Genomic DNA, 26,630 nt, shown 5'->3' with positions numbered 1-26,630 from the left:
GGACGAAACCAAGCTGATGGTCAGCAGTGAAGCGGCCCACACCCGAGACCCAGGAGGAAGCTCTAATGGGAGCCCCGGAAAAGCCCACCCAGCCCCGCCAGCCCCACGGGCCCCAGCGCTGCATGAAGCCAGCCTGTTACCGTAGCCGTCGTGCCCCGGCTGGAACCCGCCACCGCCGCCTCCTGCAGGAGAGAAGAGGGATGTGACAGCCATTCGCAGCGTGGACCTTGGGGTCCAGCAGGCATCCGCCCGGCTGGCACCAAAGCCGGACCCAATAGTCACCCCCAAAAGACTGCTTGTTGTCCAGTGGCTCAGTCGTGTCCGACTCTTTCGACCCCATGGACCGCAGCACGCCAGGCCTCCCTGTCCATCACCAACTCCCGGACCTTGCTCAAACTCATGTCCATCGAGTTGGTGATGCCACCCACCCATCTCATCCCCTGTCGCCCCCTTCTCCTGCCCTCAATCTCTCCCAGCATCAGGGTCTTGTCCACTGAGTCGTCTGGAGCCCTATGTAGTGGAAAAGCTCAGGACCTTCCAGAAAATGCTCTAAGGAGTCCCTCCCCCAGAGGCATGGCTTCTGGATGGAAAAACTCATGCCACAGAGAGCCCTTCAGAAAGCGGTGTGTTTTCAGAGATTACTCATGCCCCCCACCTATGCCGATCTAGGGCTTCAAGGTAACACAGGCTTACCCCCACCTCAAGGGACGCAGTTCTATCATGCTAGAAGTCAACTGCATCACATTAAACATACATTTTGGGGGGGGAAGATACACAGAGACACTTCTGCAAAGGTTGGTATAGACACAACATCTGTGTAAAGATAGGTGTGTGTGCGTGACAGGCACTCATTCGTGTCCGACTCTCTGTGACCCCGTGGACTACAGCCTGGTAGGCTCCTCAGTCCGTGGGATTCTCCAGGCAAGAATCCTGGAGTGGGTGGTCATGTCCTCGTCCAGGGGATGTTCCCGACCCAGGGATGGAACTCAGGTCTACTGCACTGCAGGCGGATTCTCTACTCCTGAGCCCCCTGGGAAGCCCAAAGATAGCAACTTAGGACTATAGCTAGATGTAGATAAAGATACAGATATGGATGCAGGTAGAGGAGTAGACAGATATAGATACAGAGATAGAGAAAGATACAGATATAGATGCTGGTATAGCTGTAGACAGATATCGATATACAAATAGGTACAGATATAGATATATAGGTGGGCTTCCTTGATAGCTAAGTTGGTAAAGAATCCGCCTGCAATGCAGGAGACCCCGGTTTGATTCGTGGATGGGAAGATCTGCTAGAGAAGGGATAGGCTACCCACTCCAGTATTCTTGGGCTTCTTGTGTGGCTCAGCTGGTGAAGAATCTGCCCGAAATGCGGGAGACCTGGGATCGATCCCTGGGTTAGGAAGATACCCTGGAGGAGGGCATGGCAACCCATTTCAGTATTTTTGTCTGGACAAGAAGGCTTGCCTGGGATACTCTGTCCAGCATCAAATGCACAGAGGAGCCTAGTGAGCTAGAGTTCATGGGGTCGCAAAGAGTTGGACACAACTGAGCGACTAACCACAGCACAGATATAGCTATAGATATGCATGTGCATATATACAGACATAGATGTACATATACCAATAGATAAACAGATATATAAATATATATTCAGAAATACATACAGGTAAACATAGATGTAAATCGCTGTACTTGTAGATATAGGTATAGATATAGATAGATATACATATGGCTATACATATAAATATATATACAGATATCGATATAGATATGCATATAGATAAACATAGATATAGATATAAATACATATAGATCCAGGTAACATATAGCTGTAGATAAAAATATATATGCAGGTATGGATATATTTCTGCATATAGATAAATATAGATATAGGTACATATACATACAGATACACATGGATCGAGGTCTAGATACAGATATACACAGAGACACACATAGATACAGATATAGCTACGCCCTGACCCGCACATCCACAGCGCACACACACGTGCAAATTCATACTCACGCATGCACAGACAGACAGTGCAAAGGCACATGTGAACATATGTCCACATGTATAAAAGCAAGCGCCCTCCCAGCCACACACGCACACATCCATGTGCAGGCACACACACATGCCACACGCGTGTGCACAGGCAGTAATACGCATGAGCAAGCCTTCATTTCTTGGATGGATTGTGTCCCGCGTCCCATGCAAACCCCTCCCCAGCTTCGGTGCCCATTGAGGACGCCGATCAGAAACCCAGGCGGTCAGGCAGCGCCCACGCAGGGGGTTAGCTCCTCAGCAGGAGAGCTTCTCCTGCTTTGGCTTTTATGAAAGACCTCCATTACCATAATTAATGCCAGGTGAGCCGGGTATGTTGCGCCCTCCTCGCCCTGCAGGAAAGAAAGGCCACGTGAAGAGGAAGGGAAGGCCCAGAAATGCCGGACACATCCCCAAAGGAAGCTTCAAGAAAGACAGGACCCTGAAGCAGAGGCTGTGATATCCGGGCAAAAGCCCCACCCGGATTGTCCCCCAGCCAGAGGAAGAGACAAGCGTACCCCGGACATTCCCTGGCTGCACCGAGTCGGGCTGAGCTCACCTTGCAAGTTCAGCAGGTCTGCTAATGCCAGGGGCACGCTGACCCCCAGCTGCAGAGAGAGGGGGCTTGCCTGAGCTCAAAACCCCACTTCCTGGCGCTGCCAGGGAAAAGTCCAGTCCCCAAGGCCAGGAAGCATGCTCCACAGGCAGCAGACAGTCATCTCAGCGACTGAGAAATAAAGGACCTTTCTCCACACCTTCTTCTGTCCAGAGGGCAATTTGTTTGTTTGTTTGTTTTTCCTGTTTTTGGCTGCATGCAGGATATGCAGGATGTTAATTCCCTGACCAGGCACTGATCTCTGATCCTGCCAGTGAGAGCCCACCATCCTAATGACTGGATCACCAGGGAAGTCCCCAGGGAGTAATTTTTAAAAAGCGATTCCCTGGGTGCTCAACATGGTAAAGAATCCGCCTGCAATTGCAGGAGACCGAGGTTCGATCCCTGGGTCAGAAAGATTCCCCTGGAGGAGGGCATGGCAACCCACTCCAGTATTCTTGCCTGGAGAATCCCACGGACAGAGGAGCCTGGAGGGCTACAGTCCACGGGGCCGCAAAGAGTCAGAGACGACTTAGCGACTAAACAGCACCAACATCTATATTGACAAAGTATCACATGACTACTTTGTACAATGTTTCATGGGGATTCTATCTCAGTTTAGAAACATGGATTCAGTGCCTTTTGCTTTGCTGGCTCAATTAGCTCCCAAGTTCACTTTACAGCACCAGAGACCCTCTGGAGATTTCTAGATCCAACCCTCGCTTTGAGAAAAGCTCGGTATAGACAAGAGTGGAGTTTATCCCAGGGTAAATTCCTTTCTTTCTTGGCATGATATACTATCTACATAAAGAATCCACAATTCCTGGGCTGTTCTCTGCTAATGAGCTTGTTGCCCGGGGCTCTGTGTCTTGCTTCCTGGACAGAGGGGTGTGGGGTCAGCCCCTGGACACCTGGATGAAACCAAGCTGATGGTCAGCAGTGAAGTGGCCCACACCCAAGACCCAGGAGGAAGCTCTAATGGGAGCCCCGGAAAAGCCCACCCAGCCCCGCCAGCCCCACGGGCCCCAGCACTGCATGAAGCGAGCCTGTTACCGTAGCCGTCGTGCCCCGGCTGGAACCCGCCACCGCCGCCTCCTGCAGGAGAGAAGAGGGATGTGACAGCCATTCGCAGCGTGGACCTTGGGGTCCAGCAGGCATCCGCCCGGCTGGCACCAAAGCCGGACCCAATAGTCACCCCCAAAAGACTGCTTGTTGTCCAGTGGCTCAGTCGTGTCCGACTCTTTCGACCCCATGGACCGCAGCACGCCAGGCCTCCCTGTCCATCACCAACTCCCGGACCTTGCTCAAACTCATGTCCATCGAGTTGGTGATGCCACCCACCCATCTCATCCCCTGTCGCCCCCTTCTCCTGCCCTCAATCTCTCCCAGCATCAGGGTCTTGTCCACTGAGTCGTCTGGAGCCCTATGTAGTGGAAAAGCTCAGGACCTTCCAGAAAATGCTCTAAGGAGTCCCTCCCCCAGAGGCATGGCTTCTGGATGGAAAAACTCATGCCACAGAGAGCCCTTCAGAAAGCGGTGTGTTTTCAGAGATTACTCATGCCCCCCACCTATGCCGATCTAGGGCTTCAAGGTAACACAGGCTTACCCCCACCTCAAGGGACGCAGTTCTATCATGCTAGAAGTCAACTGCATCACATTAAACATACATTTTGGGGGGGGAAGATACACAGAGACACTTCTGCAAAGGTTGGTATAGACACAACATCTGTGTAAAGATAGGTGTGTGTGCGTGACAGGCACTCATTCGTGTCCGACTCTCTGTGACCCCGTGGACTACAGCCTGGTAGGCTCCTCAGTCCGTGGGATTCTCCAGGCAAGAATCCTGGAGTGGGTGGTCATGTCCTCGTCCAGGGGATGTTCCCGACCCAGGGATGGAACTCAGGTCTACTGCACTGCAGGCGGATTCTCTACTCCTGAGCCCCCTGGGAAGCCCAAAGATAGCAACTTAGGACTATAGCTAGATGTAGATAAAGATACAGATATGGATGCAGGTAGAGGAGTAGACAGATATAGATACAGAGATAGAGAAAGATACAGATATAGATGCTGGTATAGCTGTAGACAGATATCGATATACAAATAGGTACAGATATAGATATATAGGTGGGCTTCCTTGATAGCTAAGTTGGTAAAGAATCCACCTGCAATGCAGGAGACCCCGGTTTGATTCGTGGATGGGAAGATCTGCTAGAGAAGGGATAGGCTACCCACTCCAGTATTCTTGGGCTTCTTGTGTGGCTCAGCTGGTGAAGAATCTGCCCGAAATGCGGGAGACCTGGGATCGATCCCTGGGTTAGGAAGATACCCTGGAGGAGGGCATGGCAACCCATTTCAGTATTTTTGTCTGGACAAGAAGGCTTGCCTGGGATACTCTGTCCAGCATCAAATGCACAGAGGAGCCTAGTGAGCTAGAGTTCATGGGGTCGCAAAGAGTTGGACACAACTGAGCGACTAACCACAGCACAGATATAGCTATAGATATGCATGTGCATATATACAGACATAGATGTACATATACCAATAGATAAACAGATATATAAATATATATTCAGAAATACATACAGGTAAACATAGATGTAAATCGCTGTACTTGTAGATATAGGTATAGATATAGATAGATATACATATGGCTATACATATAAATATATATACAGATATCGATATAGATATGCATATAGATAAACATAGATATAGATATAAATACATATAGATCCAGGTAACATATAGCTGTAGATAAAAATATATATGCAGGTATGGATATATTTCTGCATATAGATAAATATAGATATAGGTACATATACATACAGATACACATGGATCGAGGTCTAGATACAGATATACACAGAGACACACATAGATACAGATATAGCTACGCCCTGACCCGCACATCCACAGCGCACACACACGTGCAAATTCATACTCACGCATGCACAGACAGACAGTGCAAAGGCACATGTGAACATATGTCCACATGTATAAAAGCAAGCGCCCTCCCAGCCACACACGCACACATCCATGTGCAGGCACACACACATGCCACACGCGTGTGCACAGGCAGTAATACGCATGAGCAAGCCTTCATTTCTTGGATGGATTGTGTCCCGCGTCCCATGCAAACCCCTCCCCAGCTTCGGTGCCCATTGAGGACGCCGATCAGAAACCCAGGCGGTCAGGCAGCGCCCACGCAGGGGGTTAGCTCCTCAGCAGGAGAGCTTCTCCTGCTTTGGCTTTTATGAAAGACCTCCATTACCATAATTAATGCCAGGTGAGCCGGGTATGTTGCGCCCTCCTCGCCCTGCAGGAAAGAAAGGCCACGTGAAGAGGAAGGGAAGGCCCAGAAATGCCGGACACATCCCCAAAGGAAGCTTCAAGAAAGATAGGACCCTGAAGCAGAGGCTGTGATATCCGGGCAAAAGCCCCACCCGGATTGTCCCCCAGCCAGAGGAAGAGACAAGCGTACCCCGGACATTCCCTGGCTGCACCGAGTCGGGCTGAGCTCACCTTGCAAGTTCAGCAGGTCTGCTAATGCCAGGGGCACGCTGACCCCCAGCTGCAGAGAGAGGGGGCTTGCCTGAGCTCAAAACCCCACTTCCTGGCGCTGCCAGGGAAAAGTCCAGTCCCCAAGGCCAGGAAGCATGCTCCACAGGCAGCAGACAGTCATCTCAGCGACTGAGAAATAAAGGACCTTTCTCCACACCTTCTTCTGTCCAGAGGGCAATTTGTTTGTTTGTTTGTTTTTCCTGTTTTTGGCTGCATGCAGGATATGCAGGATGTTAATTCCCTGACCAGGCACTGATCTCTGATCCTGCCAGTGAGAGCCCACCATCCTAATGACTGGATCACCAGGGAAGTCCCCAGGGAGTAATTTTTAAAAAGCGATTCCCTGGGCACTCAACATGGTAAAGAATCCGCCTGCAATTGCAGGAGACCGAGGTTCGATCCCTGGGTCAGAAAGATTCCCCTGGAGGAGGGCATGGCAACCCACTCCAGTATTCTTGCCTGGAGAATCCCACGGACAGAGGAGCCTGGAGGGCTACAGTCCACGGGGCCGCAAAGAGTCAGAGACGACTTAGCGACTAAACAGCACCAACATCTATATTGACAAAGTATCACATGACTACTTTGTACAATGTTTCATGGGGATTCTATCTCAGTTTAGAAACATGGATTCAGTGCCTTTTGCTTTGCTGGCTCAACTAGCTCCCAAGTTCACTTTACAGCACCAGAGACCCTCTGGAGATTTCTAGATCCAACCCTCGCTTTGAGAAAAGCTCGGTATAGACAAGAGTGGAGTTTATCCCAGGGTAAATTCCTTTCTTTCTTGGCATGATATACTATCTACATAAAGAATCCACAATTCCTGGGCTGTTCTCTGCTAATGAGCTTGTTGCCCGGGGCTCTGTGTCTTGCTTCCTGGACAGAGGGGTGTGGGGTCAGCCCCTGGACACCTGGATGAAACCAAGCTGATGGTCAGCAGTGAAGTGGCCCACACCCAAGACCCAGGAGGAAGCTCTAATGGGAGCCCCGGAAAAGCCCACCCAGCCCCGCCAGCCCCACGGGCCCCAGCACTGCATGAAGCGAGCCTGTTACCGTAGCCGTCGTGCCCCGGCTGGAACCCGCCACCGCCGCCTCCTGCAGGAGAGAAGAGGGATGTGACAGCCATTCGCAGCGTGGACCTTGGGGTCCAGCAGGCATCCGCCCGGCTGGCACCAAAGCCGGACCCAATAGTCACCCCCAAAAGACTGCTTGTTGTCCAGTGGCTCAGTCGTGTCCGACTCTTTCGACCCCATGGACCGCAGCACGCCAGGCCTCCCTGTCCATCACCAACTCCCGGACCTTGCTCAAACTCATGTCCATCGAGTTGGTGATGCCACCCACCCATCTCATCCCCTGTCGCCCCCTTCTCCTGCCCTCAATCTCTCCCAGCATCAGGGTCTTGTCCACTGAGTCGTCTGGAGCCCTATGTAGTGGAAAACCTCAGGACCTTTCAGAAAATGCTTTAAGGAGTCCCTCCCCCGGAGGCATGGCTTCTGGATGGAAAAACTCATGCCACAGAGAGCCCTTCAGAAAGCGGTGTGTTTTCAGAGATTACGCATGCCCCCCGCCTATGCCGATATAGGGCTTCAAGGTAACACAGGCTTACCCCCACCTCAAGGGACGCAGTTCTATCATGCTAGAAGTCAACTGCATCACATTAAACATACATTTTTTGGGGGGAAAATACACAGAGACGCTTCTGCAAAGGTTGGTATAGACACAACATCTGTGTAAAGATAGGTGTGTGTGCGTGACAGTCACTCATTCGTGTCCGACTCTCTGTGACCCCGTGGACTACAGCCTGGTAGGCTCCTCAGTCCGTGGGATTCTCCAGGCAAGAATCCTGGAGTGGGTGGTCATGTCCTCGTCCAGGGGATGTTCCCGACCCAGGGATGGAACTCAGGTCTACTGCACTGCAGGCGGATTCTCTACTCCTGAGCCCCCTGGGAAGCCCAAAGATAGCAACTTAGGACTATAGCTAGATGTAGATAAAGATACAGATATGGATGCAGGTAGAGGAGTAGACAGATATAGATACAGAGATAGAGAAAGATACAGATATAGATGCTGGTATAGCTGTAGACAGATAACGATATTCAAATAGGTACAGATATAGATATATAGCTGGGCTTCCTTGATAGCTCAGTTGGTAAAGAATCCGCCTGCAATGTAGGAGACCCCAGTTTGATTCTTGGTTCAGGAAGATCTGCTGGAGAAGGGATAGGCTACCCACTCCAGTATTCTTGGGCTTCCCTGGTGACTCAGCTGGTGAAGAATCTGCCTGCAATGCGGGAGACCTGGGATCGATCCCTGGGTTAGGAAGATCCCCTGGAGGAGGGCATGGCAACGCATTTCAGTATTTTTTCCTGGACAAGAATGCTTGCCTGGGATACTCTGTCCAGCATCAAATGGACAGAAAGGAGCCTGGTGGGCTAGAGTCCATGGGGTTGCTAAGAGTTGGACACGACTGAGTGACTGAGCACAGCACAGATAAAGCTATAGATATACGTGTGCATATATACAGACATAGATGTACATATACCTGTAGGCAAACATATATATATATAAATATGTATTCAGATATACATACAGGTAAACATAGAGATAGATCGATGTACATGTAGATATAGGTATAGATATAGATAGATATACATATAAATATATATACAGATATGGATATAGATATGCATATAGATAAACATAGATATAGATATAAATACATATAGATCCAGGTAACATATAGCTGTAGATACAAATATATATGCAGGTATGGATATATTTCTGCATATAGATAAATATAGATATAGGTACATATACATACAGATACACATGGATCAACGTCTAGATACAGATATAGACAGAGATGCACACAGATACAGATATAGCTACGCCCTGACCCGCACATCCACAGCGCACACACACGTGCAAATTCATACTCACGCATGCACAGACACACAGCATGAAGGCACATGTGAACATATGTCCACATGTATAAAAGCAAGCGCCCTCCCAGCCACACACGCACACATCCACGTGCAGGCACACACACATGCCACACACGTGTGCACAGGCAGTAACACGCATGAGCAAGCCTTCATTTCTTGGATGGATTGTGTCCCACGTCCCATGCAAACCCCTCCCCAGCTTCGGTGCCCATTGAGGACGCTGATCAGAGACCCAGGCGGTCAGGCAGCGCCCACGCAGGGGGTTAGCTCCTCAGCAGGAGAGCTTCTCCTGCTTTGGCTTTTATGAAAGACCTCCTTTACCATAATTAATGCCAGGTAAGCCGGGTATGTTGCGCCCTCCTCGCCCTGCAGGAAAGAAAGGCCACGTGAAGAGGAAGGGAAGGCCCGGAAACGCCGGACACATCCCCAAAGGAAGCTTCAAGAAAGATAGGACCCCGAAGCAGAGGCTGTGATATCCGGGCAAAAGCCCCACCTGGATCGTCCCCGAGCCAGAGGAAGAGACAAGCGTACCCCGGACATTCCCTGGCCGCACCGAGTCGGGCTGAGCTCACCTTGCAAGTTCAGCAGGTCTGCTAATGCCAGGGGCACGCTGACCCCCAGCTGCAGAGAGAGGGGGCTTGCCTGAGCTCAAAACCCCACTTCCTGGCGCTGCCAGGGAAAAGTCCAGTCCCCAAGGCCAGGAAGCATGCCCCACAGGCAGCAGACAGTCATCTCAGCGACTGAGAAATAAAGGACCTTTCTCCACACCTTCTTCTGTCCAGAGGGCAATTTGTTTGTTTGTTTGTTTTTTCGTGTTTTTGGCTGCATGCAGGATATGCAGGATGTTAATTCCCTGACCAGGCACTGATCTCAGATGCTGCCAGTGAGAGCCCACCATCCTAATGACTGGATCACCAGGGAAGTCCCCAGGGAGTAATTTTTAAAAAGTGATTCCCTGGGTGCTCAACATGGTAAAGAATCCTCCTGCAATGCAGGAGACCCAGGTTCGATCCCTGGGTCAGAAAGATTCCCCTGGAGGAGGGCATGGCAACCCACTCCAGTCTTCTTGCCTGGAGAATCCCACGGACAGAGGAGCCTGGAGGGCTACAGTCCACGGGGCAGCAAAGAGTTAGAGACGACTTAGCGACTAAACAGCACCAACATCTATATTGACAAAGTATCACATGACTACTTTGTACAATGTTTCATGTGGATTCTATCTCAGTTTAGAAACATGGATCCAGTGCCTTTTGCTTTTCTGGCTCAATTAGCTCTCAAGTTCACTTTACAGCACCAGAGACCGACCCTCTGGAGATTTCTAGATCCAACCCTCGCTTTGAGAAAAGCTCGGTATAGACAAGACTGAAGTTTCTTACTCCCGCTGTAAATTCCTTTCTTTCTTGGCATGATGTATTATCTACATAAAGAATCCGCAATTCCTGGGCTGTTCTCTGCCTAATGAGCTTGCAGCCCGGGGCTCTGTGTCTTGTTTCCTGGACAGAGGGGTGTGGGGTCAGCCCCTGGACACCTGGATGAAACCAAGCTGACAGTCAGAAGTAAAGCGGCCCACACCCGAGACCCAGGAGGAAGCTCTAATGGGAGCCCCGGAAAAGCCCACCCAGCCCCGCCAGCCCCACGGGCCCCAGCGCTGCATGAAGCGAGCCTGTTACCGTAGCTGTCGTGCCCCGGCTGGAACCCGCCACCGCTGCCTCCTGCAGAAGAGAAGAGGGATGTGACAGCCATTCGCAGCATGGACCTTGGGGTCCAGCAGGCATCTGCCCGGCTGGCACCAAAGCCGGACCCAACAGTCACCCCAAAAAGAGTGCTTGTTGTCCAGTGGCTCAGTCTTGTCCGACTCTTTGCTACCCCATGGACCGAAGCATGCCAGGCTTCCCTGTCCATCACCAACTCCCGGACCTTGCTCAAACTCATGTCCATCGAGTTGGTGATGCCACCCACCCATCTCATCCCCTGTCGCCCCCTTCTCCTGCCCTCAATCTCTCCCAGCATCAGGGTCTTGTCCACTGAGTCGTCTGGAGCCCTATGTAGTGGAAAAGCTCAGGACCTTCCAGAAAATGCTCTAAGGAGTCCCTCCCCTGGAGGCATGGCTTCTGGATGGAAAAAGTCATGCCACAGAGAGCCCTTCAGAAAGCTGTGTGTTTTCAGAGATTACGCATGCCTCCCCCCATGCCGATCTAGGGCTTCAAGGTAACACAGGCTTACCCCCACCTCAAGGGACCCAGGTCTATCATGCTAGACCTCAAGTGGATCACATTAAATATACATTTTGCAGGGGTGGGGGGGAAGATACACAGAGACACTTCTGCAAAGGTGTGTATAGACACAACATCTGTGTAAAGATAGGTGTGTTGCGTGACAGTCACTCATTCATGTCCGACTCTCTGTGACCCCGTGGACTACAGCCTGGTAGGCTCCTCAGTCTGTGGGATTCTCCTGGCAAGTATCCTGGAGTGGGTTGTCATGTCCTCGTCCAGGGGATCTTCCCCACCCAGGGATGGAACTCAGGTCTACTGCACTGCAGGCGGATTCTCTACTCCTGAGCCCCCTGGGAAGCCCAAAGATAGCAACTTAGGACTATAGCTAGATGTAGATAAAGATACAGATATGGATGCAGGTAGAGGAGTAGACAGATATAGATACAGATATAGATACAAATACAGATATGGATGCAGGTATAGCTGTAGACAGATATAGATACAGAAATAGAGAAAGATACAGATATAGATGCTGGTATAGCTGTAGACAGATATCGATATACAAATAGGTACAGATATAGATATATAGGTGGGCTTCCTTGATATCTCAATTGGTAAAGGATCCGCCTGCAATGTAGGAGACCCCGGTTTGATTCTTGGTTCGGGAAGATCCGCTGGAGAAGGGATAGGCTACCCACTCCAGTATTCTTGGGCTTCCCTGGTGGCTCAGCTGGTGAAGAATCTGCCCGCAATGCGGGAGACCTGGGTTCGATCCCTGGGTTGGGAAGATCCCCTGGAGGAGGGCATGGCAACACATTTCAGTATTTTTTCCTGGACAAGAATGCTTTCCTGGGATACTCTGTCCAGCATCAAATGGACAGAAAGGAGCCTGGTGGGCTAGAGTCCATGGGGTTGCAAAGAGTTGGACACGACTGAGTGACTGAGCACAGCACAGATATAGCTATAGATATACGTGTGCCTATATACAGACATAGATGTACATATACCTGTAGGCAAACATATATATATAAATATATATTCAGATATACATACAGGTAAACATAGAGACAGATCGATGTACATGTAGGTATAGATAAAGATAGATATGCATACAGCTATAGATATAAATATATATAGACATAGATATACGTATACATAGAGATCAACATAGGTATAGATACAGATACATATAGATACACATGGATAAAGTTATAGATACAGATATAGATAGATGTGCATCTAGATACAAATATAGCTATACATAGAGATATGTGTCTACAGATAGACACCTGTACACAGACATGTACATAAGTCCGCATGTCAGTGGAGGTGTGTGTATGTGTATACACAGATGCACACACACACATATTTACATGGAGACGACCCCCACTTCTAAGCAGCATCGGCCCTATGGCCGGTTCCGTCCACCTTCCAGACCGCAGGAGTGGAAAGCTTCAGGGATGCGCCTCCCTCCCGCCCCCCAGAGGTTGGAGGGGAGAGTCCACAGCCCACCACCTTCCTCGCGGGGTCTGGGGCGGGGTCTGGGGCGGGGTCATAGAAGCCCGCACGTACCTGCAGGAGGCCTGGGCGGGTAGCGGCCGCCGTCGATGAGGTCCGAGTCGCTCAGGAAGCCTGTGGACAGAGCAGAGGGCGGTCAGAGCCTGCGGTCTGGGGAGACCCCTGCACACCCAAGCCCACGCATCAGGGGCGCATGGACAGCTTATGCAGAGGGGGGGTTCCACAATTGGAGAACCTGTGCCGAAAGATCCACGAGCGGAAACCAAGGCCTGATACAGCCAACATAAAAATAAATATAGGATTCTAAAAAGAATTGCTAAAAAAAAAAGGTTCTGCATATTTTAAATGCAACCCGTCTTTCACCATCGAGGACCAAATTCTCCAAAACATATTCCGGAAGGCATTTCAGTCCTTCCAAAGATGCTTCTGAAAGTCATCTTACTCCTGAGGACTCACCTCCACTGTTACCAGGCTGCGGGCGAGGAGGCGGTGGCTTTGTCCTTGGGTAGATATCTGTCGGGAAACACGTGATTTTAGGAAAAGAGGGACAGCTTCCAGCGACAAACCATTCACACAACACAAGAGGCCGGTATACAAAACGATGTTCTGGCTAATTCATGTTTGCTGTTTATCGCTTCCACGGAATCTCTGGTGCTCAGAATCCCCAAGCATAAAGCTCTTTTTAAGCATTAGTTTTTATTGGAGTATAATTGCATCCCTGGTGGCTCAGACAGTAAAGCATATGCCTGCAATGAAGGAGACCCAGGTTTGATCCCTGGGCTGGGAAGATCTCCTGGATGAGGGCATGGCAACCCACTCCAGTATTCTGGCCTGGGGAATCCCATGGACGGAGGAGCCTGCCAGGCTACACTCCACGGGGTCACAGAGAGTCGGACACGACTGAGCGACGAACACACACACACACAGTTACTTCACCGTGTTGAGCTCGTTTCTGCTGTATGGCAAAATGAATCTACTGTGCATATGTGCTAAATCCTTTCAGTCATGTCCGACTCTTTGAGACCCCGTGGACTGTAGCCCCACCAGGCTCCTCTGTCCTTGGATTCTCCAGGCAGGAATACTAGAGTGGGTTGCCATGCCCTCCTCCAGGGGATCGTTCCGGACCCAGGGATCAAACCCTCATCTCTTAAGTCTCCTGTGTTGGCAGGCGGGTTCTTTACCTGCCTGGGAAGCCCATGTAACTTACAGGAAATAGAAATTCATTACTCAGGGCCACCACCATCATTTTAAAGGCACGAGATTCTAGCAGGCTTTAAAAACAAAAGCCGGAAAGCAACCTTCCTCTGTTCTGAAATGTGCCAGCCGCTGGAGTCCTGAATCACACACCCCCAAGCCTGAGGCTGGCCCCCGCATGCTGCCGGGTAGATGAGTCTCTGGGCAGTGACTCATCTTACGGGATGGCCGGCATCTATGATTCTCTGGGGCCCACAGGCGGGAAGCCCATGAAAATATGTTCAACTCATGTTTCCCAAAAACACTGGAGCAAGAAACATCCCCCCACTAGACAAGCAGAGACATCACTTTGCCGACAAAGGTCTATATACTCAAAGCTCTGGTTCTTCTAATGGTCATGTAAGGGTGTGAGAGTTGGACCATAAAGAAGGCTGAGCGCCAATGAATTGATGCTTTTGAACTGTGGTGCTGGAGAAGACTCTTGAGAGTCCCTTGGACTGCAAGGAGATCCAACCAGTCCATCCTAAAGGAGATCGGTCCTGAATAGTCATTGGAAGGACTGATGCTGAAGCTGAAACTCCAATACTTTGTCCACCTGATGCAAAGAGCTGACTCGTTGGAAAAGACCCTGATGCTGGGAAAGATTGAGGACAGGAGGAGAAGGGGACGACAGAGGATGAGATAGTTGGATGGCATCACCGACTCAACGGACATGAGTTTGAGGAAGCTCCAGGAGTTGGTGATGGACAGGGAGGCCTGGCGTGCTGCAGTCCTCGGGGTTGCAAAGGGTCAGACACAATTTAGCAACAGAACAATGACAAAGGCTTCATTCAGCCTCCATGACCTTCCCTGAGTTCCAGTGGGCAGGTTCAAAGCTGTTTTGAAATGAATGACCATTCTTACTTCCACCGTTGTTGGGATTTCCAGGCTGTGGCTGGTTGGGGGGCCTCGGGTTGGGGTAGATACCTATTGGGGAAAACGACATTGCATGTTAAGAAGAGAAAAATGTCCTTCCATCAGAAGCAGCTTATAAAACAAGAATATAAGCTTGACAATAGATTTTATATTTTATTCACAGTTGGTGCTCATGAAATAATTATCATTGATCAGCTTAAAACGACTTAGACACTAGAAGCTGAACCTGAACATTTAGAAGTTGAAAAGACTACATACACACACTTACAAAACTGTCTAGCATTGATAAGGTATGTAAAAAGCAAACAAAAACTGCTTATTCCTTGAAGGCTTGGGTTTGATCCCTGAGTTGGGAAGGTCCCCTAGAGGAGGAAATGGCAGCCCACTCCAGTATTCTTGCCTGGAGACTCCCATGGACAGAGGAGTCTGGTGGGCTACAGTACATGCTGTCGCAAAGAGTTGGACATGACGACTAGCACACACACAGGGAAATTCTACGTGCAGCTTTCTGAGGAAATGCAAGACTGTTTTCTGTGGAGGCTGCACAATTTTCTATCCCTACTGGGAACATGTAAACGTTCCAAAGTCCCCACACCGCCATCAACACTTGTTATCATCCATATTTCGATTTTAGCCATCCTAAGGGGAATAACAGCTCACTGTGATTTTGCGATCCATTTCGTGAAGGACTTGGGCTTTAAACATCTGTCCATCAGTCACACCCTCCACGACCCTATCGTTGCTGTGGTTTAGTCGCTCAGTCCGACCCTTTGCAACACTATAGACTGTAGCCCGCCAGGCTCCTCCGTCCATGGGATTCTCCAGGCCAGAACACTGGAGTGGGTTGCCGTTTCCTCATCCAGGGCATCTTCCCGACCCTGGGGGTGGAACTCTCGTCTCCTGCACTGGCAGGCGGATTCTTCACCACGGAGCATCCTGGGAAGACGTGATAAACTCCTTCCAAAACCTCAGCTTGCGGTGGGGCAGCCTGGTTTCTGTCCACTCACCTGAATCAGGTAGTCACTCACCTGAGCTTGGCTTCTTGGTGGGCTCTGTGGAAAGAGAACATATGTGCAATAAGCCCTGAGGGGTTTTGTGAGGCTCAAAGAAACAATCATTAAAGTCCCAATTAAAAAAAAAAAAACACGAAAATCTCAAGGCACTAACAAAGATAGGATCAGTTCACTTCAGTCGCACAGTCGTGTCCGACTCTTTGCGACCCCACGCCAGGTACCAACACAAATTCCATTCCGTGTTCGAGGGGGAGGGGGACTCAAAGGACAAAAGGTCGCCTCACATGCAAGCCCAGCATTGGCCCCTGGAGCAAATGCAAGCCCACCAGTGTTCCTTTTCTCGTTAGGAAGTTGTCCTTAGGAAGGAATTCCGGCCCTACCCAACCCGGAGCCTTCCAGTAGCTGAGGCAGGCTGCCAGAAGCACTTACTGGGGTCATCGAGAGCATCAGCCAAATCAAAGTCCCCATTCTCACCTGCAAGAACACACAGGGGATCAGTCACAGCGGGATGGAACCGGCCACCCGGCTTTCCTTTGCCCCAGCTGCCCAGATATCTCCCCCCTGACCAACCCCACTCCCACCACCCCGAGCTCAGCAGAGAAGAAGAGTTACACCCCTCTCTCCAGCTCCCCAGTAGTGTGTCTGTCCAAACAACTTCTTATTCCTAGCTTTCCCGGCAGGCTCTGCCCACAGCAAAAGAGATCCGTGAAGGAAGATAACTGTACCCTCATCCTTTTTTAAATCAAACTATAGTTGATTTCTGGGCTTCCCTGGTAGCTCAGCTGGTAAAGAATCTGCCTGAGATGAAGGAGACCTCGGTTTGATCCCTGGGTCCAGAAGATTCCCCCGGAGAAGGAAACAGCAACCCACTCCAGTATTCTAGCCTGGAGAACCCCATGGACAGAGAAACCTGGTGGGCTACGGTCCACGGGGTCGCAAAGACTTGGACCCAACTGAGTAACTGAACTGAACCGAACTGAACTGAGTGACTAATACTTTCACAGTTGATTTACAATGTTGTTAGCTTCCCTGGTGGCTCGGATGGTAAAGAGGCAGCCTGCGAGGCAGCAGACCTGGGTTTGATCCCTGGGGACAGTGTACAGAAAACTGATTCAGTTATACATATATATATAAATTATTTTTCTATACACATACATGTATCTGTTCTTTTTTCACACACTGTTCAATTATAGGTTATTGAAGTGAAAGTGTTAGTCCCTCGGTTGTGTCTGACTCTTTACAACCCCATAGACTATAGCCCACCAGGTTCCTCTGTCCATGGGGATTCTCCAGGCAAGAATATTGGAGTGGGTGGTCATGCCCTTCTCCAGGGGATCTTCCAGACCGAGGGACCAAACCCAGTCTCCTGCCTTGCAGGCTGTCTCTTTACCATCTGAGCCACCAAGGAAGCCCATGCAATCAGCCCCTGACAGCTTATAAGCGTCTCTCACCAGGCTCGTCCCTGAAGCTCGAGGCAAACCCCTCAACAATCTTCTCAAACCGGAGCGTCCAGCCACTCCCTGTTCTGAGCCTCTGCTACTTATCTCGTCCTAGTCTCTCCCTAATCCATTGCACAACAGACTGGGCAGCACCTGGGCATTTTCCAAAAAGAGCATCTGGGTGCCTCTGGGGACTAGAAGCCTCCAGAGCCAGGCTGCTGGCAGTAGGAAGCCAGGGTGCGCCCCCTCTCCCACTGGCTCTGGAAACAAACCAACTGCCCCACCCCATTCCGTGTCCACTTCTCATTCCAGTGATCTCCTTCCATTTGCAGATGTTTCTCATGATAAACAATGCTGAGTGCCAAAGAACAGATGCTTTTCAACTGTGGTGTTGGAGACGACTCCTGAGAGTCCCTTGGTCAGCAAGGAGATCCAACCAGTCCATCCTAAGGGATATCAGTCCTGGGTGTTCAATGGAAGGAGTGATGTTGAAGCTGAAACTCCAATATTTTGGCCACCTGAGGCGAAGAACTGACTCACTGGAAAAGACACTGATGCTGGGAAAGATTGAAGGCGGGAGGAGAAGGGGACGACAGAGGATGAGATGGTTGGATGGCATCACCAACTCAATGGACATGAGTTTGAGTGAACTCTGGGAGTTGATGATGGACAGGGAGGCCTGGTGTGCTGCAGTCCACGGGGTCGCAGAGAGTCGGACAGGACTGAGCGAACGAATAACATCTGACGATGACTCAAGGTCACGGGGGAAGTGGCCTCTGGTTGTCATGGGTGAGGCGCTCTTTGCAGAGCCCTGCGTGTGACTCACAGACAAGGCGGATTCCACCCAGGGGCCCCCCGCCCCCTTGGCGTGGAGCCGATCGTGTCCTGCAGGCCTGGCTGGAGTCTACCATCCTCCCTCTGGTCTCTGGAGGGGCGGCAGCCAAGAACCTACCTCCTCGACCCGCTGCCGAGCGCCTCGCGGTCTAGCCCCGCCCCGTCACGATCTAGTCCCGCCCCCACCACGGTCTAGCCCGGTCCCACTGTGGTTTAGCCCCACCCCCGCCATTGTGTAGCCCCGCCTCCACCACTTTCTAGCCCCGCCCCGTCACAGTCTAGCCCCGCCCGGTACGTCCTAGCCCTGCCCCTGCCACGTTCTAGTCCCGCCCTGTCACGTTCTAGTCCCACCCCGTCACAGTCTAACCCCACCCCATCCTGGTCTAGCCCCTCCCATCACGGTCTAGCCCCACCCCTGCCATTGTGTAGCCCCGCCTTCACATCTTTCTAGCCCCGCCCCGTCACAGTCTAGCCCCGCCCCTGCCACGTTCTAGTCCCGCCCCATCACGGTCTGTCCAAGGTCTAGGCCTGCCCCCGCCACTCTATAGCCCCGCCCCATTACTATAGCTCCGCCCTCCGAGGTTCACGTCACTCCAAAGATACCGATTCCAGGGGCTCAATGTCAGGGGGGATGGGGTGTGGGAGACGCAGCTCTCCTGGAGCAGTTATTTCCACCAGCTTTGTTTTTCCCCTCAGAGCCTGAGGACGGGGCTTGGAACACAAGATCTGTTTCCCATCTGGTTCCTTTAGAAGGCCCGGCAGTTTCTAATCAACCCCACATGTGCTCTGGGCTCACCACGCGGGTCCCCATGGCTGACCTCCTGGAAACCTGGGTTTAAAAGGACTCGGGCTGGTGGGTGGGAGGTCTTAGCGTCAAACCCCCTACCCTCTTACCCTCCGAAAAGAGCTATTTAGGACGGATTTAATATATATATATATATATATATGTGTATATTTTTATTTATGGCTGTGCCAGATAGTTGGCACATGGGATCTAGTTCTCTGACCAGGGATGGGACTGGGGCCCCTTGCATTGGCAGCTTAGAGTCTTAGCCACTGGACCGCCAGGGACGTCCCAGAGGGATTTTCAAGACAAAACTAGCCTGGGTTGGGAAAAATCCCCTGGGAAAAGTGGGTGGCTCCCCACTTTAGTATTTTTGCCTGGGCAACCACATTGACAGAGGAGTCTGGCGGGCTACGGTCCATAGCCCGTAGTCACAAAGAGTCTGAAAAAGTCTCAAAGAGTCAGACACAACTGAGAGACTTAGCATGCAACAGATGGATAGATAATCGATGATAATTCGATTCATGGATCATAGGGAATAGATGATAATTAGAAAGATGAGAGATACACTTAGATGTTAGAAAAATAGGTATAGGATTGATAATAATTATATAGAGAAATAGAAGATAGGATATGTAGAAATAGATGATAGATACAGTGACAGATACACTGCTAAGCTGACAAGAGCATTGACAGACACACGGACAGATACGACAGGTACACAGGTAAATGCCATCTCTAGCGCTCAGGCAGGATTTCTCAACCTCAGCAGTGGTGACATTTGAACCTGGATGACAGTCAGCCTGCTCTGTAGGGTGTCTGGTGTATCAGAAAACACTGAGCTGCATCCCTTCTCCAGGGGATCTTCCCAACCCAGGGATTGAACCCAGGTCTCCCCACATTGCAGGCGGATCTTTCACCGTCTGAGCCACCAGGGAAGCCCAAGAATACTGGAGTGGGCAGCCTATCCCTTCTCCAGCAGATCTTTCCAACCCAGGAATTGAACCCAGGTCTCCCGCGCTGCAGGCGGATTCTTTACCAACTGAGCTATGGGGGAAGCCCAAGGCCCCAGTGGTGACAACCAAAAATGACTCGAGACAGGGCCAAGTGTTGCCCAGGGGGCAGTGTCACCATGGTTGAGTATGGCTGGCCGCATGAAGCAACACCTGGAGCTGTGATTTCTGCACCTCCTGGGTGAGAGACGCGTCAGTACTACGGGAACCACAGAACAGACATTCTCCCTCTGGCAGAGATCCTTGAGGCTCAACCCAACGGTTAATCAGATGGCCGGGGGCTCAAACATCACCTCTCAAAGGGCATCCTGACTCCATGAGCATGGCCAGGGTGTTTCCCACAATGCAGCTGCCCTGTCATGGTTTGTCCAGTAGTCACGTAGAGACGTGAGAATTGGACTATAAAGCAAGCTGAGCGCTTGAATCGATGCTTTCGAACTGTGGTGTTGGAGAAAACTCTTGAGAGTCCCTTGGACTGCATGGAGATCCAACCAGTCCATCCTAAAGGAGATCAACCCTGAATATTCATGGGAAGGACTGACGCTGAAGCTGAAGCGCCAATCCTTTGGCCACCTGATGCAAAAAACTGACTCACTGGAAAAGCCCCTGATGTTGGCAAAGATGGAAGGCGGGAGAAGGGGACGACAGAGGATGAGGTGGTTGGATGGCATCACCGACTCGATGGACATGGGTTTGGGTGAACTCTGAGAGTTGGTGATGGACGGGGAGGCCTGGCGTGCCGCAGTCCACAGACTCTCAAAGAGTCGGACACGACTGAAAACAACAAGAACCACAGTCACTCCAGCGCCCCACCCACCTACCTAATGAAGCTCTTGCACAGCTGCAATTGGAGTGGTGCCTTCATTTATTTCTCTTTGGCTACCCCGAAGAGCTTCAAGATCTCAGTTCCATGACCAGAGATTGAACCGTGAGCCGCGGCAGTGAAAACCCGGAATTCTAACCCCTGAGCCACGTGACGAGCTAAAGGCATCTGCCATCCAGTGACTCCCGACAGATCAGACCAACTGGGCCGGTTAGGAGGCTGAGTCGCCTGTAGCCGCAGGTGAGCCCAGAGTTTGGTGTCACTGCCAAGGGAATAAAGGCTCAGACAGGTTTTGCTGGCTCCGCTGCTGGGCGGGACTGCAGAAAGACAGAGCGTGGCCTCAACGCTCTTCCTTTAGCCATGGTGTCGGTTCACAGAGAACTCACATCTCCCTGCACACAAAAGCTCCTGACCTCGTTTCTGCATGCCCCACGTGCGGGAAGACGCTCAGACCATGTGGATTTGTGGAAGGGTCTCCAGGAAGACCTTGGGCTCTGGGTGCCGGGATGGCTCACAAAACCACACCTGTTTCTAAATACCCGTCCTCAAACAGGTCACACAGGATGTGCCACAAGAGTTACATCCAAACCAAATCTCTGCACTCCTAACCTAGTCATTTATGCACGGGAGAGTCGGACGGTAAAGAAGGCTGAGCGCCGAAGAATTGATGCTTTTGAACGGTGGTGTTGGAGTGGCGGGAGCCACCACGGGACATCCCACCCATGACAAAGGTCATGCAGAAGACACCTGACAGGCAAAGGCAGATCAGGCCTCAAGGGACCCCCTGAATCTGCTCGAGCACCCCCCCCAAAACCAAAGTCTGTCTTACTATTTTGTGCCTCTCACCAACTCTTCTGACATTAACAGGGGGCTATCTCCGACCACCTTTCTCTGGAAAAAGTCAACTTAGGGCTTTAGTTAATGGGCATGAAAGGAATATTTCTATTTTAACCCCTCCGATGGCTTTCTAGCTTGCCCGACGGGTTTATCTGTACTCTTGCAATTAACACACATGATTGTTCACAACTCCCCAACCTTGAAAGGCACGGGAAGCCAAAGCATTCTAAAGGTCCTAATGAGCATAAAGTCCTTTAAGGGATGAGAAAGTATTAGGGTAGTACTGGTAAAGGGCTTCATTGTTGAGCCAATGCTTGCTGCCAAGTGCCCGTGTCCCTTATCCACTGTTCACCTGGGAGTGCATTGGTTAACATAGTTGGAATGTAAGAAAACCAAGCAGCAGCCTTGGAATTAACCACCTCAGACCTTTGAGCTAATTGGTTCTTTCTTTATTGTGACTCACTGCACCTTTGCTCCGTGAGAATGTAACTGTGTTTAGTACTTTCTGAGCCTGGGAGAAACAAAGAAGAAACACTTTAAGGGAAATTAACTTTTCTGGCTGAGCAGCCTTTATCAAAAAAGGGTCATAAAATGTCCACAGGCCTCCAAGGCCAGAAGATAACGTACACAACATTGTTTGTGGGAAAGCTATGCAGGAAAAATCCTGGTTTCGATAAAGACAAAAGAGATGTAATGTTTGGGCTGACTCTGTGTGACTTGGCATCTTTCATTTCCCACTATGTACAAGTCAAGGTATAAAAGTTCCTTTTGAAAATAGTTATGGGCCTCGCTCACCGAAGCTTGGTCTCCCCGTGTCGTTCTTTTTTCCTTTTCCTTCCTTTTCTCTCTCTGTTCTTCTTTCAGGATGACTCCTTGGAACACAGGAGCTTTATTGGCTTTCTGTGTTTATCAAGGAAGATCAAGCCCTGCTCTCCGCTTTGTTATCCTTATCGCCTAAGCCGTCATCCTGAGGGTACCCCTGGATCCTGCTGGGGCTGGACCCCGGTAAGAAGACTCTTGAGAGTCCCTTGGACTGCAAGGAGATCCAACCAGTCCATCCTAAAGGAGATCAGTCCTGGGTGTTCATTGGAAGGACTGATGTTGAAGCTGAAGCTCCAATCCTTTGGCTCCTGATGCAAAGAACTGACTCATTGGAAAAGATCCTGATGCTGGGAAAGATTGAAGGCGGGAGGACAAGGGGACGACAGAGGATGAGATGGTTGGATGGCATCATCGACTCAATGGACATGAGTCTCAGCAAACTCGGGGAGTTTGTGATGGACAGGGAGGCCTGGTTTGCTGCAGTCCATGGGGTCAAAAAAGACTCAGACACCACTGAGCAATCGAACAGCAATGAGTGACATTGAAAGAAAATCTTTTAATTTCTAACCTACAACACTACTTACTCTTCAGCCCCTCCCAATCCTCAATGCCTTAGAATTTCAATATCCAAAGGACCAAATATGTGTCTCCAGTTGCTATTAAATCTTGCCCTTCATGGGTTAATTATAGTTTCCTGCGTGAGGCCCCTCCCTGCCTCTGCTCCTCAACATGCCAAGATGGGGAAAAGCCTGTATTGGAGTTTCGGGCGTAAACAACTCGCATGCTTTTAATTTGCCAACCGGAGGGCTGACATTGAGGAAAAACATATCTAAAAAATGTGAACCGAGGCTGTCCCTGCAAAACCCCGTCTCTGGCGACAGTGACTCGTCCCACTGAACCCAGCCGCATCTCCGCTCCTTGGTCGCCCTACAGAACTACACGAGCCACTCGGACTGTTGATAGAAAGCGCAGAAGTAAAGAAAATCTCAACCCGCCCCAGGGACACGGATCACTTTTTCCATGCGTGCCACACCCAGAGATCAAAATCCGAGAACCGGGAAAAAAAACAAAAAACAAACCACAGCTGGCTTCTAAGTGTGTTCCCAGCCCTACAGATCTGGGTCCGTGCCCCCAGAACCCCGAACGTGGTACCCGGTCCCCTGGTTTGCTGTCCAGTGCCATCAGATCGGAGTCTGTTTTTCTTTTCTACACTCTGGCAGTTTGCAGCCGTTTCCTGGGAGGAAGTGGTTTGGGACGGAGTGTTTATTTTTTTCAGCAAGCAGATAGAAATGCACACCCGAGCACCTCTTTCTCTGGGAGCCAGCCCTCCCTTACCTCGGACATGCAGCAGAACACACAGGAGCGTGAGGCAGGAGAGACCCCGCCATGCCTCCATCCTTGGTCTCCAGCGAGTGGGCAGGTGGGCGGGCTGGGCGATCTGGCCACCCTACCCTCGACAGGCGATGCCGTGCTGACTTCTGTTGTCAAGAGGAAAACAGGAAAGAAAAGAAAAAAAAGGATGAACCAGCCTCTCTGCCTCTACAGCCTCTCTGCGGGCTAGTGATGAGCAGGGCGGTGCCGAACCTCCCAGCCGGAAGCCCGCCCGTGGGGACCAGCTCTTACATGCCTGCTGCGGGGAAGGCACCTCCCTCAGCTACGCCGGCCAAACACCCTACGAAGGTGGGGAAATAGGCGACCGCCTGATGCCACTGGGCATCTTGGGTTGTAGGGAAGCTGGCACACCGGCTTGGCAGCTCTGCGCCCTGCAGGCGTGGGAAGAGCCCCAGGATCAAAGGTGCCAAGCTCGTGTGTAAGCAAGAGCTGCCTCGCCCCACGGACAGGGGTCATTCCCAAGACCCTCGTGCAGGGAGACGCCAGACCCAGAGCCTAGAGCAGCGCAGAGACTGAGACATGTGTCTTAGTCGCTCAGCCGTGTCCAACGGTAGCCCGCCAGGCTCCTCTGTCCTTGGGGATTCTCCAGGCAAGAATACAGGAGTGGGTCGTCTTGCCCTCCTCCAGGGGATCTTCCCAATCTGGGAATCGAACTCAGGTCTCCCTCATTGCAAGCAGATTCTTTACCGTCTGAGCCACCAGGGAAGCCCCCGTTTAATCTCTGCATTTTTTTTTTTTTGCAACTTGCAGACCCTGTGCCCTTAAAGAGTCACACTGCGCCCCTGAATCTCAGTTATTGATGCAGGTGGAGGGGCAGTGAGGGTCAGCAGCGGGGATGATGGGGGGCCAGACAACCCGACTTCATTTGCTCTGTCCCCTGATCAGTGGTAAAGAACGAACCTGCCATGCAGGAGACGTGGGTTCAATCCCTGGGTCGGGAAGATCCCCTGGAGAAGGACATAGCAAGCCACTCCAGTTTTCTTGCCTGGAGAATCTCATGGACAGAGGAGCCGGGAGGGGCTGCAGTCCATGGTGTAGCAGAGAATCAGACACGACTGAGCTACTGAAGGACAACAAAACCCACTGTGGGCCTTGGAGGTGGTTATAGACGGGGGCAAATTCCTTCTTTTTTTTCTTCAGTTGAAGTATAGAGTTGGTTGACAATGTGGTTTTAATTTCAGGCGTGCAGCAAACTGATTCAGTTATACAAGTATGTTTATATTCTTTACCAGATTCTTTCCCATCCTACGTTATTTTAGTGAATGTAGTTCCTTGTGGTCTGTATTAGGACCTTGTCGCTGACCTGCAGGGGGGAAAAAAGAAAAATGCACTGTCTTTGAGAGCGACTCTGGGAACCCAAAACCAGGTAGTCTGGTGGTCACGGAGAGGCAGACGATTTTGAGGATTTTCAAGTCGAAGCACGGGCATCAGATGAGGTGAACACGGCCGTCACTGTTGCGTTACCTCGGAAGAGCGACTCAATGGGTCTCGGACGTGGTTTGGCAAAGAATTAACTGCTCTGCCCCGCCTGCCTGCCCAGGTGGAAGTGAAGTGAAGTCGCTCAGTCGTGTCCGACTCTTTGTGACCCTATGGACTGTAGCCCGCCAGGTTCCTCCGTCCATAGGATTTTCCAGGCAAGCGTACTGGAGTGGGTTGCCATTTCCTCCTCCAGGAGATCTTCCCGACCAAGGGATTGAACCCAGGTCTCCTGCCTTGCAGGCAGACACTTTACCGTCTAAGCCACCCGTCTGGCAATGCAGAAAACATATAAGAGACGCGGGTTCAATCCCTGGGTGTGGAAGATGCCCCTGGAGAAGGCCATGGCAACCTACTCCAGTATTCTTGCCTGGAGCATCCTCCGGGCTTCAGAAGAAATTCCTTCAAACCAGACAGAGGCCCTGGTTGCACGACACTGCAAAAGCCATCAGACGGGAGACCGACAAGCCAGCTCTGGCTTCGAGGTTGGGCTTGGCCAGCGCACCACGTGGCAGGGAGGACTCCCCCACCACCACGCTCCCACCCACCACTGTCCCACCCCAAGTATGTCGGAGGAGGACCCACATCCACCGAGGGGTGTGCAGAGCAGCATCAGGCCCCATGAAGTGGGCTGGAAGGAGGGACAGCAGGGGGAATTTAAAATTAAAAAAAATTCCCCAAACGCATCTGCTGCAAGCCCCCTCCAGGCTGACCTGGAGGAAGCGCGGGGTCTCAGATGGGAAAGATATGCTGGGTTAAGGGGGGAGGTGCTGTGTATGCCAGGAGGTTCGGGGACTTCCTGACGTGCTAGCACCCCCGAGACCTGGAAGCCCCCTGGTGGAGACGGGGCACGTTAGGGAGCTCCCAGGAGCCGCCAGGGTGTGACGTGGGCAGGGGAGCATCCCCAGATTAACTTGCTGCCAGTAGAGCCCAGGGCGTGCTCGGGAGAAGGTGGGTCATAAGGAGGGACAGGGGCCTAGGGTGACGTGTGATGAGAGCAGGAGACTCAGCAGCAGGTGGCCCTTGGTCCCCAGGAGGGCCTGCCTAAGCCCAGAGCCGAGCCTGACCGTGAGTGCACAACGGTGCGTCCGGCCGTTCCTGGGGAATCTCGCAGGCAAGAGAATGTCGGATGCAGGAACCAGTTCTCAGGTCTGGGCGGCAGGAGAGGAAAGCGTTGAGCTGAGACAGGACTCATGGGAAATCCTT

The 26,630-nt window shown here is 51.3% G+C and overlaps 1 protein-coding gene across 38 annotated transcripts in view; it reads right to left on the bottom strand.

Annotated features, from left to right (window-relative positions):
• The window catches only part of XG (Xg glycoprotein (Xg blood group)), a 36,041-nt gene extending 11,931 nt beyond the window's left edge, over nt 1-24,110 (bottom strand). For 2 of the 38 annotated variants that reach the window (XM_086386125.1, XM_086386130.1), the window contains exons 1-13: nt 23,892-24,110; nt 16,434-16,478; nt 16,020-16,043; nt 14,980-15,042; nt 13,339-13,395; nt 12,937-12,996; nt 10,819-10,860; nt 9,470-9,514; nt 7,257-7,298; nt 5,917-5,961; nt 3,699-3,740; nt 2,359-2,403; nt 141-182 (exon numbers count right to left, since the gene is read on the bottom strand). In XM_086386125.1, the coding sequence (XP_086242251.1) occupies nt 141-182; nt 2,359-2,403; nt 3,699-3,740; nt 5,917-5,961; nt 7,257-7,298; nt 9,470-9,514; nt 10,819-10,860; nt 12,937-12,996; nt 13,339-13,395; nt 14,980-15,042; nt 16,020-16,043; nt 16,434-16,478; nt 23,892-23,952 (613 nt within the window). In that variant the 5' untranslated portion in view covers nt 23,953-24,110. The remainder of the gene's footprint in view (nt 1-140; nt 183-2,358; nt 2,404-3,698; nt 3,741-5,916; nt 5,962-7,256; nt 7,299-9,469; nt 9,515-10,818; nt 10,861-12,936; nt 12,997-13,338; nt 13,396-14,979; nt 15,043-16,019; nt 16,044-16,433; nt 16,479-23,891) is intronic. The other 36 variants (XM_086386127.1, XM_086386137.1, XM_086386126.1 and 33 more) reach the window with 26 other exon arrangements.
• Between the last annotated feature and the right edge of the window lie 2,520 nt (nt 24,111-26,630).

The sequence above is a fragment of the Bos grunniens genome, chromosome X, assembly GCF_055505025.1.
Source record: "Bos grunniens cultivar Pamir isolate PY7600 chromosome X, Bosgru_T2T1.0, whole genome shotgun sequence".
NCBI lineage: Eukaryota > Metazoa > Chordata > Mammalia > Artiodactyla > Bovidae > Bos > Bos grunniens.
Note: the sequence above shows the minus strand (reverse complement) of the source record. Positions and strands in the feature narration are given on the sequence as shown.